Consider the following 12,477-nt stretch of genomic DNA (forward strand, 5'->3'; position numbering starts at 1 on the left):
TTTTTTTTCTATGCTACGAAACGCATGTTAGTGCAGCATTGAAACATACGAAGCCCCTTACCCCTGGTGCGCAGCAGCTATCAAACGCACTTCCAAAGTAGATATCTAATATATTAAAAGAAGGGATTAATGCTGTGGTTTAAATAAATCAACGTTGCTGCCAGAAGGGATGAGAGTAACTCCCCCCCCTCCCCCCCCGTCCTCCCCGTCCCCCCCCCTCCTGCCCCCACATGCACAGAGCTCGATTTTGTTCTTAAAAAACAGTCACAATGTTAAAGATAACTAAAATTAAAAATACTATAAAATTTGAGATGCAAGAAACTAAAGAATAAAACTAAAAATAAAACGATTAAATTTGTGTGAGATGTTTACATATTCTCTTTTTGAGAAAAGCGTTTCTTGCTTGTGCCTGTCTGCAGTTTGCGTCGCCTTTCATTCTGACATCTGTGATTATTTAGTTACACAAGTAGTAAAACTCAACTCAGCTTTATTTCCTAATCCAGTTCCCTCATCAGCATCTGTTTTTCTTCGACTACTCTGCATTTACATACATCTTGCTGTAACGTATCACATAGTGTGTAGGTAAAGGACGTGTGTTTTGTATGTATTGTCACCCTACCACCTGGAGCAGAGTGTGAGGAGAGTGGGTGTGTGTTGCAGATGGAGGCGCTGGTGCGGGAGATGCAGGACGCTGAGACCGGGGTGCCCGTGCGCAGCCAGAAACTCTTCCTCACTTCCATCCCCTCTGCTTTCATGGGTAAGTCGCGCCTCGCAGCATGTTAAGATCGCGTACGACGAATAAGTGACCTAAACGTTGCTCACGGAATTTTCTTCTGACTCATTTCTTAAATGTTTTATCATCTATCTGCGACCCTAACAAAAAATATGAAATGACATACAGGAGATACAAAGAAGATAAGTGTAAGATGAACAGTCACGCATGACAGAATTCATTCTAGTAACTACTTTTAGAGCTTGCTTCGGTTCGCTTCAGATGCATGCCTTACCTGAAGAAGAGCCTCAATTGGTTCCAAAATACACTACTTGCCATTAAAATTGCTACACCAAGAAAAAATGCAGATGAGAAACGGGTATTCATTGGTCATATATATTATACTAGAAATGACATGTGATTACATTTTCCCGCAATTTGGGTGCATAGATCCTGAGAAATCAGTACCCAGAACAACCACCTCTGGCCGTAATAATGGCCTTGATACGCCTGGGCATTGACTCAAACAGAGCTTGGATGGAGTGTACAGGTACAGCTGCCCATGCAGCTTCAACACGATACCACAGTTCATCAAGAGTAGTGACTGGTGTATTGTGACGAGCCAGCTGCTCGGCCACCATTGACCAGACGTTTGCAATTGGTGAGAGATCTGAAGAATGTGCAGGCCAGGGCAGCAGTCTAACATTTTCTGTATCCAGAAAGGCCCGTATAGGACCTGCAACATGTGGTGTTGCATTATCCTGCTGAAATGTAGGGTTTCGCAGGGATCAAATGAAGCGTAGAGCCACGGGTCGTAACACATCTGAAATGTAACATCCACTGTTCAGAGTGCCGTCAATGCGATCAAGAGGTGACCGACACATGTAACCAATGGCACCCCATACCGTCACGCCGGGTGATACGCCAGTATGGCGATAACGAATACACGCTTTCCAATGTGCGTTCTTCGCGATGTCGCACAAACACAGATGCGACCATCATGATGCTGTAAACAGAACTTGGATTCATCCGAAAAAATGACGTTTTGCCATTCGTGCACCCAGGTTCGTCGTTGAGTACACCATCGCAGGCGCTCCTGTCTGTGATGCAGCGTCAAGGGTAACCGCAGCCATGGTGTCCGAGCTGATAGTCCATGGTGCTGCAAACGTCGCCGAACTGTTCGTGCAGATGGTTGTTGTCTTGCAAACGTCCCCATCTGTTGACTCAGGGATCGAGACGAGGCTGCACGATCCGTTGCAGGCATGCGGATAAGTTGCTTGTCATCTCGACTGCTAGTGATACGAGGCCGTTGGGATCCAGCACGGCGTTCCGTATTACCCTCCTGAACCCTCCGATTCCAAATTGGATCTCGACCATCGCCAGCAGCAATGTCGCGATACGATAAACCGCAATCGCGGTAGGCTACAATCCGACCTTTATCAAAGTCGGAAACGTGATGGTACGCATTTCTCCTCCTTACACGAGGCATCACAACAACGTTTCACCAGGCAACGCCGGTCATCTGCTGTATGTGTATGAGAAATCGGCTGGGAACTTTCCTCATGTCAGCACGTTGCAGGTGTCGCCACCGGCGCCAACCTTGTGTGAAAGCTCTGAAAAGCTAATCATTTGCATATCACAGTATCTTCTTCCTGACGGTTAAATTTCGCGCCTGTAGCACGTCATCTTCGTGGTGTAGCAATTTTAATGGTCAGTAGTGTATTTAACCTGAGTAAAGACCTATTTTATAAGTGAATGTATGTACATTACATTTAATATAAAATCACAGGGTTCTACAGTACCGGTATTGAATAAGATTAATATTTTCAAACTGAATGTATGCCCAAATTCCGCCTTACCTCAAAACCGTTTAAATAGTACCGCATGTCATTTTGGATCCTGAAAGTCCATCTTCAGGTGCTTCCTTTCTTAGAGCGTTTATATGATTGTCTCTTAATATATTATATCTTGATTCTGCTGTTAACAAAACCATTCTTCTGTATAATATAATGATATAGTAATAAAATATTTACGTCGCTACAACGATAAGAAAGGCTTCCATTGATCATACTTAGAATCGGAGAAAGCATTTATCACCTGTGTACCAAGTAAATTAGCTCCAGAAAATTAGAAAACTTAATATAACATTAATTTTTTGCTCAGAGCTGTGGTGTGAAGAATACTGAGGGATTCGTTTATGTCACGCATTTTGCCCATTTGTCTCGCATGTGGGTGGCTACGGATTTAAATACAAGAACAGAAATTTATTCACACAATTGCAAGCAGACAGAAAATTTGCTGAATCTACATCCACAACTTTTTCAGCAACTTCGCAGGTGCACTTCTGCTAAATACTTCATTACTTCGGATAAATGGTGGGAATGCTAAATAGATACATTCGGGCATAAAGTCTCTGAAATGAAGAGGAATACATGTAGCCTAACGTGTAACAGTAATTTCTCCTTAAGTTTGCAGCTTTAAATATATGAGGTGTGTTCAAAATAAACTGGAATTTATTCGCTTACAGCATTGTTATCCTGTTCAGAAAAGTCAGCATTAAATATTATACTCCTACGCCATAGATTTTTACAAACACAATACGCTTACGGAACTCCATCTTTGGGATAGCTTCCAGCCCTGCTCGCGTTTCATTTTTATCTCATCAGTGCTTGTAAAAAGACGGCCCTCTAAGCTTCAAAATGGCTCTGGGCACTATGGGACTTAACTTCTGAGGTGATCAGTCCCATAGAACGTAGAACTACTTAAACCTAACTAACCTAAGGACATCATACACATATATGCCCGAGGCAGGATTCGAACCTGCGGCCGTAGCGGTCGCGCGGTTCCAGACTGTAGCGCCTAGAACCGCTTGGCCACCACGGCCTGCGGCTCTCTAAGGTCTTCCCTATTTTTAGGAATCGAAAAAAGGCCCATGAAGCATCATAACAGTACAGTTTTCTGCAGAAAATGCTCGAACAAACAACGAGATGTCTATTATTTTGGTGCCAAAGGAATGACTTGTTTCAGCACTGACTGACACGTTTCCTAAAAATTATTTTTTGCGTGTGCTTGTGCAAAGGAACATCGAGTTAATACTTTGAATGAGGACCTCAGTCTAGCAGCACACAAGCGTCAGTAAAACAACTTGTTAATTTGCAGCTGCCCTTCTCTTCAGCCACCTGGGCTTCCACATCGCCTCCAAAACCTGCTCGCACCATCCTAGCTCACAGCCGCCCTAGCCTGCATCAGGGGACCTTAAATAAAATATTTCTTCGGTACATCTGGCTTCAATCCTGATATCATCAGGTATGGTTCAAATGGCTCTGAGCACTATGGGACTTAACATCTATGGTCATCAGTCCCCTAGAACTTAGAACTACTTAAACCTAACTAACCTAAGGACATCACACAACACCCAGCCATCACGAGGCAGAGAAAATTCCTGATCCCGCCGGGAATCGAACCCGGGAACCCGGGCGTGGGAAGCGAGAACGCTACCGCACGACCACGAGATGCGGGCATCAGGTATCTAAGAGCCATTTAAAGTAGCTTACATACCAAACAACGCGTGGCAATACCAGTGGCTGACGTCTCGCCACCCGCTGATGCTTTGAGAGGTACACATCCTGTCATTTACAAGCCACAAATCAAGAGAGAACGGACAGTCCAGACAAACATATAAACATACGTTCCTATAAGTAGCTGTTTCATCTTACAAGTGATTTCTGTGGCAGCTCTCTAAGTCTATGAGGTTGTCGTTACCTGGCTCGTCGTAATCGCCAGTTACCTCTTGGGAAGTATTTCTGCACTCTGGTGTCCTTCTTCAAACCACTAAGCCTCGCTAACGATTTGAGAGAAATTGCATCAAAATTAGCATTTCCCAATATTAATCATGTATAGAGAGACTACCAACAATAGTAGCTGGAGAGACATCGTATTACAATTAGCACGGCCAAAAATTACTCTTCGGACTGTCAATGAAAGCCTGCCTCTTTGTAACATACTGCATGTAGAATGAAACCTTGTGGTCCCTCTGTGTTCATTCGGAAAGGGCTGTGCGAAGTCTGATAAAGCAGCGTATCATTATCCGTGAGGAGACTCTTGCGTGCTTCAGAAACCTCTGCGTCATACAACTTTGCTAACAAGTCATAGAAATTCGCGTAACGAGCTACAGTTTGCTGGAAAGGAAACATTTCGTTTCTCCTCCACCTTTCCACTTTCTAATGAACTCGCTTTTGGAATTTTTCTTTGTATCTTCTCGTCCATACCCAAAGTCAAGTTATCCAAATGAGATTCACATATCCAAATTGAAATGAAGTTTTATAGCTTGTTTCATACCGTATTTTCCCATTTATACTGCAGACATTTATAAAATCGTATGTAGTTTATTCGTTATAATATTTCGAAAGCTTGTTCATCAGTGCAGAACAGGTTTTGAGTATGAGGTAATAAATTTGCTCTCTATACTGATGACTCTTATTCTCATTATAATATTATCCTGTTAATGAATACTTTGTAGATATGATAAAAGCAGTAATCACTAACTTTCTTTTCCGCAATGAGGATGGAACTACTTATGACAACATTTTATCTGTAATAGGTTCCACAGACATAACTGCATCTCTGAATGATAACATTCTGCTGCACTGGCTAGCACTGGATAAATTCTGAATGTTTTACTGCTACGTGACCGAAACTGTATAGCAATTAAAGCAAAATAAGGGATATTTTAATCCCTCAAATTACACCATTTTATAACGTTTTAATCAATACATTGTTAAGAGATTTCTTTAATAGATCTGTTTCGCTCCGTTGGCGCAGAGAATAGCCAGTAGTAGCTTTACACCTCTTCATCTTCATGTTAAGGTATTTTCTTTCAGACCGAATAATTTCAATCACATATCGAAGCATCTATATTGTAGTATCAGAAAAGGTTTTAAAGGGGCGTAAGTAATCGATATGTAACCATCTAAAACACACGTTAAAAAAATGGAATGAATTTATCCTCGAAATGCGTAGTTACGAATTTAATCCATGCAATAAAACGAAATGCATTCGTTTGGAAACGATAACATGTAGATGTCACGACTGTTAGGTACCACGGAGACGTGCTTTCAATAATCCGACACACAATACTTCCACCATCTACACTCCTGGAAATGGAAAAAAGAACACATTGACACCGGTGTGTCAGACCCACCATACTTGCTCCGGACACTGCGAGAGGGCTGTACAAGCAATGATCACACGCACGGCACAGCGGACACACCAGGAACCGCGGTGTTGGCCGTCGAATGGCGCTAGCTGCGCAGCATTTGTGCACCGCCGCCGTCAGTGTCAGCCAGTTTGCCGTGGCATACGGAGCTCCATCGCAGTCTTTAACACTGGTAGCATGCCGCGACAGCGTGGACGTGAACCGTATGTGCAGTTGACGGACTTTGAGCGAGGCCGTCTTCCGCTCACGCCCCAACATCCTGCAGCCCGCCTCCAGTGGTGTCGGACAGGCGTAAATGGAGGGACGAATGGAGACGTGTCGTCTTCAGCGATGAGAGTCGCTTCTGCCTTGGTGCCAATGATGGTCGTATGCGTGTTTGGCGCCGTGCAGGTGAGCGCCACAATCAGGACTGCATACGACCGAGGCACACAGGGCCAACACCCGGCATCATGGTGTGGGGAGCGATCTCCTACACTGGCCGTACACCACTGGTGATCGTCGAGGGGACACTGAATAGTGCACGGTGCATCCAAACCGTCATCGAACCCATCGTTCTACCATTCCTAGACCGGCAAGGGAACTTGCTGTTCCAACAGGACAATGCACGTCCGCATGTATCCCGTGCCACCCAACGTGCTCTAGAAGGTGTAAGTCAACTACCCTGGCCAGCAAGATCTCCGGATCTGTCCCCCATTGAGCATGTTTGGGACTGGATGAAGCGTCGTCTCACGCGGTCTGCACGTCCAGCACGAACGCTGGTCCAACTGAGGCGCCAGGTGGAAATGGCATGGCAAGCCGTTCCACAGGACTATATCCAGCATCTCTACGATCGTCTCCATGGGAGAATAGCAGCCTGCATTGCTGCGAAAGGTGGATATACACTGTACTAGTGCCAACATTGTTCATGCTCTGTTGCCTGTGTCTATGTGCCTGTGGTTCTGTCAGTGTGATCATGTGATGTATCTGACCCCAGGAATGTGTCAATAAAGTTTCCCCTTCCTGGGACAATGGATTCACGGTGTTCTTATTTCAATTTCCAGGAGTGTATATTAAAGTTGAATATCACGGTAATATGTGATTGGACGGGGTGGGAGTGGGCGTGAAAGATGGCGAGGCGGGAAGAGATGAAGAGGGGACACTTGTGGCTCCCTTTTAGGATGTGGAGTGTCATTAACTAAGTAATTAATTGTTTCATGGGACATGACGTTTCGAAATTGACCAATTCATTTATGTTAAAACTGACAGTTTTAGAGTTTTGGCACCCTCTTAGAAAATTTAGTGCGGACGTTCATACAAGTTGAAATGTGTGTTTTTATTTACTCATAGATACTGAACCGTAAATGATGTTAGGATCAGGTTCATTTAATCGCAATTACTCGAATCTCATATCAAATACCAAGACCATGACACATTTGTCTTGTTTGTTGTTTGAATATGAGAATTCATTCGAAAAATTCTCTTTTAATATTTTAATAACAGCTAAACAGCTAAATATGACGTGGTATTTCTATAGACACATTTTTAGTTCTTTTATAGATACTTTAATATTTTTGTCGATGTAAGGTAAATACCCGTTAAAAGACACACAACAAATCTGAAAAATATAGTATCTGTAGATTTCGTGCAACGGCCTATACAACAAAACAGTCCTCAACAAAAGTGATAAATTTTTGGTACACATTGTTTAAGTTATTGGGCATTTGCAAGGATACGGGCACGTATTAAGTTGCTGTGGGAATAAAACCCCACTCGTACATCCTGATACATGTTTTTCCATGGTGTTGCCGAATGACTTCAGGCGAATACGCAGTGGTTCCTTAAAAAATACGGCGATCAATTTCCAGTCCTAGTATTCTTTAATCCGAAATTCTGCTGCCTTTCCAATTACTTTGACGTCGATGGGATGTGAAACCAGAACCTTTATTTTCTGAACTGTGAATTTAGAGACAGGCAAATAAAGATTATTCATTCAAAACCTAGTTAATTGCGGAACGTCAAATATCTTACTCTATCCGAAACATCTTATGCTCTCTTGTACAAACCTATCTAACTGCACAGGGAAGATCGCAACCCTCCTTAGCTTGCTTTTGTTGCGGTACGACGTAGGACATGAACTTAACATTTATTTGAGTTTCAACGTTAATTGTAAGCAAAACAATGCAAAAGAAGGAAAGTAAACAGAGCTACTTTCTTCTATGTATACGTTTGAACTCCGAAGGCCGCCGTACGTGTGGCAAACGTTACACACGGTGTTGCAGAATCGCTTCTCCCCCCCCCCCCCCCAAAATTATTCGAATCGACAATTAATTGAACAATGACTGGACGTATTTCCCTGCGCGCCAGAATTTGTCCAACCACACATAAGCAGTAATTCAATAATGATTCTTGGAAGAAGTACTCCGTTTTTCAATCGTTATCGGACAGCGGTTCCTTAAATTTCAGGAGTAAGGACAACCACAATGACGAAGATCGTTTTCGTAGCGTGGCCAGTTAGAGTTTGTGGAGAAGCTCTGTGACTAACACAACAGCTTTTACTTGCACCTATCCTTCCGAACATTTATCTTTGCAAATGTCCAAGATCGATAAAATGAAACACTGCAGAAGTGGTCGAACAACGATTTCGTAAGCAAATTTCTTTGTGAATATATTAGACTTACTTAGGATTACAATATAAGTAAATCGCTCCTTCAAAATTTCCTATACCACCATCACTTTCCAGCAGTTTGAGTAGCCAAAATCTAACATAAAAGACGTCTTTCACTTGCCTACGTGCAAGGAACAACTTTTTACGAGTGAGTTCTCACACGGTGAACTACTACTGTGTGTTTCTACGAAAATTTATATATCGGTTAGTTACCACAGACTTCAGATGCCCCCCTAGAAAGTAATTATTTTAAAAAACGTTTGTTAACTTCAAAACGATCTCTAGTAGTATTTCATTTCGAGCTCTTTCTTCGTCGTTTTTAAATATATTAGTTACCGTAGATAGAAATAAAATTTGACAAGAAACGCAAACTCTAGGGAAGCTATGCACTCTAGCGATGTACTTGAGGAAACAAATGTTCACATGGCCATTACGGATACACTCGCCTCTGCTCGTGCTGACTAGCTTCCTGATACCGCTCGAGTACTAATTCATATACTTACGTAGGGTGATTAGTTGTTAAGTTTGCTCCATAGTTCAATTAAATGTTAATTGTACATACCACATATTTCTGAAGAAGAAGCTCACAGCAATATCGAAGCGTAGGTCAAGTTTAAATAAATAAACTTCCGGCAAGTGATTGGCTATTTACTTTATTAATTAAAGCTTACTCCCCGTTGCTCTTGAGAGCCATGTTCAAGATTCTAATATATCTGACAATGAAGATCATTTAAAAAACCATAAAAATACTTATTTTGCAATATATTAAAAGTGATAACGTAACAACGGAACTACGTAGTCAGTCACTACACGCTCCGAACCTCATTTTAAATATTTTTTATGGAGTGCATTCAGTTTTTTGGCAGCCCTGTATCGCTTTAATTTGCGGATTACGCTGTCCACAGCAATTACTTCGGTCACATTTCATCAACATCATATTGCGTTATTCAATCTCACTTTCCTTAGTGCTTGTATCAAGAATTTCGCCAAACAAATTCTACTGTCTATCAACCTTGACGTTATTTGCAAGTAATTCACTCTAACAGCAAAAAAGTGAATTTGCGTCAATATATTACTTAATTTCAGACGATTAGTCGAAAGTCTGTCCAAATATCAATCTAGGACGCCACCTTCTCAGACCAAATTCCCATGCATGCCTCAGCCCGCCTGGTATTCACCCTAAACTCGAACAACATTGCAGAGGCTTTCCAACTATATTGAAATAACACGCTTGGGAGTCTCAAGTCTTAAAAATGTTTGAGACTTGAAAAGGAATCTGGAACCACAGAGTTTCGTTCGATGCTGGGGTGCTATTCCAGTACAGTTGAAGAGCCTCTACAATGTTGTTCGAGTTTATGGTGGATTCCAAGCGAGAAGAGGCGTTAATGGGAATTTGGATTGAGGAGGGAGGGGTGCTTGAGTATTCCGTGCAGTTGCCCAATGCTAGTGTGCCAATGTGGCGTAGTGATTAGCGCGTCTGCCTTGCGAACAAGAGACCCAAGTTCGGTAAAAATTTTGATTGGTCGTTTCAGTATGCATATATACACACATATCAAAAATGTTTTGCATCACCTCGGTTCTGATAGTTCCGGAACCTGTACATAAAATTGGAATATCAACATAAACATCATTTCCACCCTTTTTATTGCTAATGAAAACCATCCATTGTATGTTGTACCACCATACAGCGAGTCCTTCAGAGTTGGTGGTCCAGATTGCTGTACATGCCGGTACCTCTAATACCCAGTACCACGCCCTATTGCATTGATGCATGCCTATATTCGTCGTGGCATACTATCCAATAGTTCATCGAGGAACTGTTGGTCCAGATTGTTCCACTCCTCAACGGCGATTCGGCTTAGATCACTCAGAGTGGTTGGTGGGTCACGTCGTTCATAAACAGCCCTTTTCAGTCTATCCCAGGCATGTTCGATAGGGTTAATGTCTGTAGAACATGCTGGCCACTCTAGTCGAGCGATGTCGTTATCCTGAAGGAAGTCATTCACCAGATGTGCATGATGGGGGGGGGGGGGGGGCGCGAATTGTCGTCCATGAAGACGAATGTCTCGCCAATATGCTGCCGATATGGTTGCACTATCTGTCATAGGATGGCATTCACGTATCGCACAGTCGTTACGGCACCTTCCACGACCACCAGCGGCGTACGTCGGCCCCACATAATACCACCATAGAACAGCAGGGAACATCCACCTCCCTGCACTCGCTAGATAGTGTGTCTAAGGCGTTCAGCCTGACTGGGTTGCCTCAAAACACATCTCCGATGATTGTCTGGTTGAAGGCATATGCGACATTCATCAGTGAAGAGAACGTGATGCCGATCCTGAGCGGTCCATTCGGCATGTTGTTGGGTCCACATCCATCGTGCGACATGGTCTCCTGGTTGCAAAGATGGACTTCGCCATGGACGTCGGGAGTGAAGTTGTGCGTCTTGCAACCTATTGCGCACAGTTTGAGTCGTAACACGACGTCCTGTGGCTGCATCAAAAGCACTATTCAACGTGGTGGCGTTGCTGTCAGGTGTCAGGATTCGCAGCTCGTGGTCGTGCGGTAGCGTTCTCGCTTCCCACGCCCGGGGTCCCGGGTTCGATTCCCGGCGGGGTCGGGATTTTCTCTGCCTCGTGATGACTGGGTGTTGTGTGCTGTCCTTAGGTTTGTTAGGTTTAGGTAGTTCTAAGTTCTAGGGGACTGATGACCATAGATGTTAAGTCCCATAGTGCTCAGAGCCATTTGAACCATTTGTCAGGGTTCCTCCGAGCCCTAACCCGTTGGTGGCGGTCATCCATTGCAGTAGTAACCCTTGAGCAGCCTGAGCGAGGTATGTCATCGACAATTCCTTTCTCTCTGTATCTCCTCCATTTGCGACCAACATCGCTTTGGTTCACTACTAGACGCCTGCACACTTTCCTTGTTGAGAGCACTTCCTTGCGCAAAGTGACAATGCGTACGCGATCGAACTGCGGTATTGACCATCTACGCATGGTTGAACTACAGACAACATGAGCCGTTTACCTCCTTCCTGGTGGAGTGACTGGAACTGATCGGCTGTCGGACCCCCTCCGTCTAATAGGCGCTGCTCATGCATAATTTTACATCTGTGGGCGGGTTTAGTGACATCTCTGAACAGTCAAAGGGACTTTGTCTGTGATACAATATCCACAGTAAACGCTATCTTGAGGAGTTTTGGGAACCGGGGTGATGCAAAACTTGTTTTGATGTGTGTACAAAAAAAAAAACTAAATTATTCGGTAGTTACAGCCCTGTGTCATCGCTACCAGATCTTGTATGTGATTACTACGTAAATAACTATGCGGTTAACAATGCGGTGGTGCTTGACAGAACATAACAATATCAAACAGGAAAAACTCCTAAATGTTGTGCAAAGTTAAATTCATTTGGCTTTCGACTTCTTAGGCCATCTTGAGGTTACAATTAAGTGCCTATACTCTGCAAGCCGCCTTACGGTCTGTGGCAGAGGATGCTACGTGTACCAATGCCATTCCCCCCTTTCTCTGTTCCAGTCGCGTATGGTCCGAGAGAAACCCTCCAGTTTTATCTTCAGTCTTTTCGCGGAATATACGTAGGAGGAAGCAGGAATCAATGTATTGGTTGACTCTTCTAGGAACGTAGGGTCACGGACGTTAAAAGTAGACCGTACCGTGATGCAAGTCTGTTTGCAGCGCCTGCCACTGGAGTGACGGAGCATTTCCGTGACTCTTTCGCGCTTACTAACTGAACCTGTAACGATACGTGCTGCACTTCTTTTGATGTTCTCTGTTTGCTCTGTCAGTTCTATCTAATACGGATCCAAGACTGACGAGCAGTATTCAAGTAGTGGTCGAACGAGTGTTTTGTAAGCTACCTCCTTGTTGATAGACTACGTTTTCT

At 43.6% G+C, this 12,477-nt stretch overlaps 1 protein-coding gene across 1 annotated transcript in view; it reads left to right on the top strand.

Moving 5' to 3' along the window:
* Window positions 1–660: 660 nt before the first annotated feature.
* Window positions 661–12,477, top strand: part of LOC124795361 (regulator of G-protein signaling 11) — a gene marked incomplete at its 3' end in the record, with an annotated part of 224,942 nt that continues 213,125 nt past the window's right edge. The window contains exon 1 of the mRNA XM_047259363.1: window positions 661–757. Within this exon, the coding sequence (XP_047115319.1) occupies window positions 661–757 (97 nt within the window). The remainder of the gene's footprint in view (window positions 758–12,477) is intronic.

This window comes from Schistocerca piceifrons, chromosome 1, assembly GCF_021461385.2.
Source record: "Schistocerca piceifrons isolate TAMUIC-IGC-003096 chromosome 1, iqSchPice1.1, whole genome shotgun sequence".
NCBI classification, from domain to species: domain Eukaryota; kingdom Metazoa; phylum Arthropoda; class Insecta; order Orthoptera; family Acrididae; genus Schistocerca; species Schistocerca piceifrons.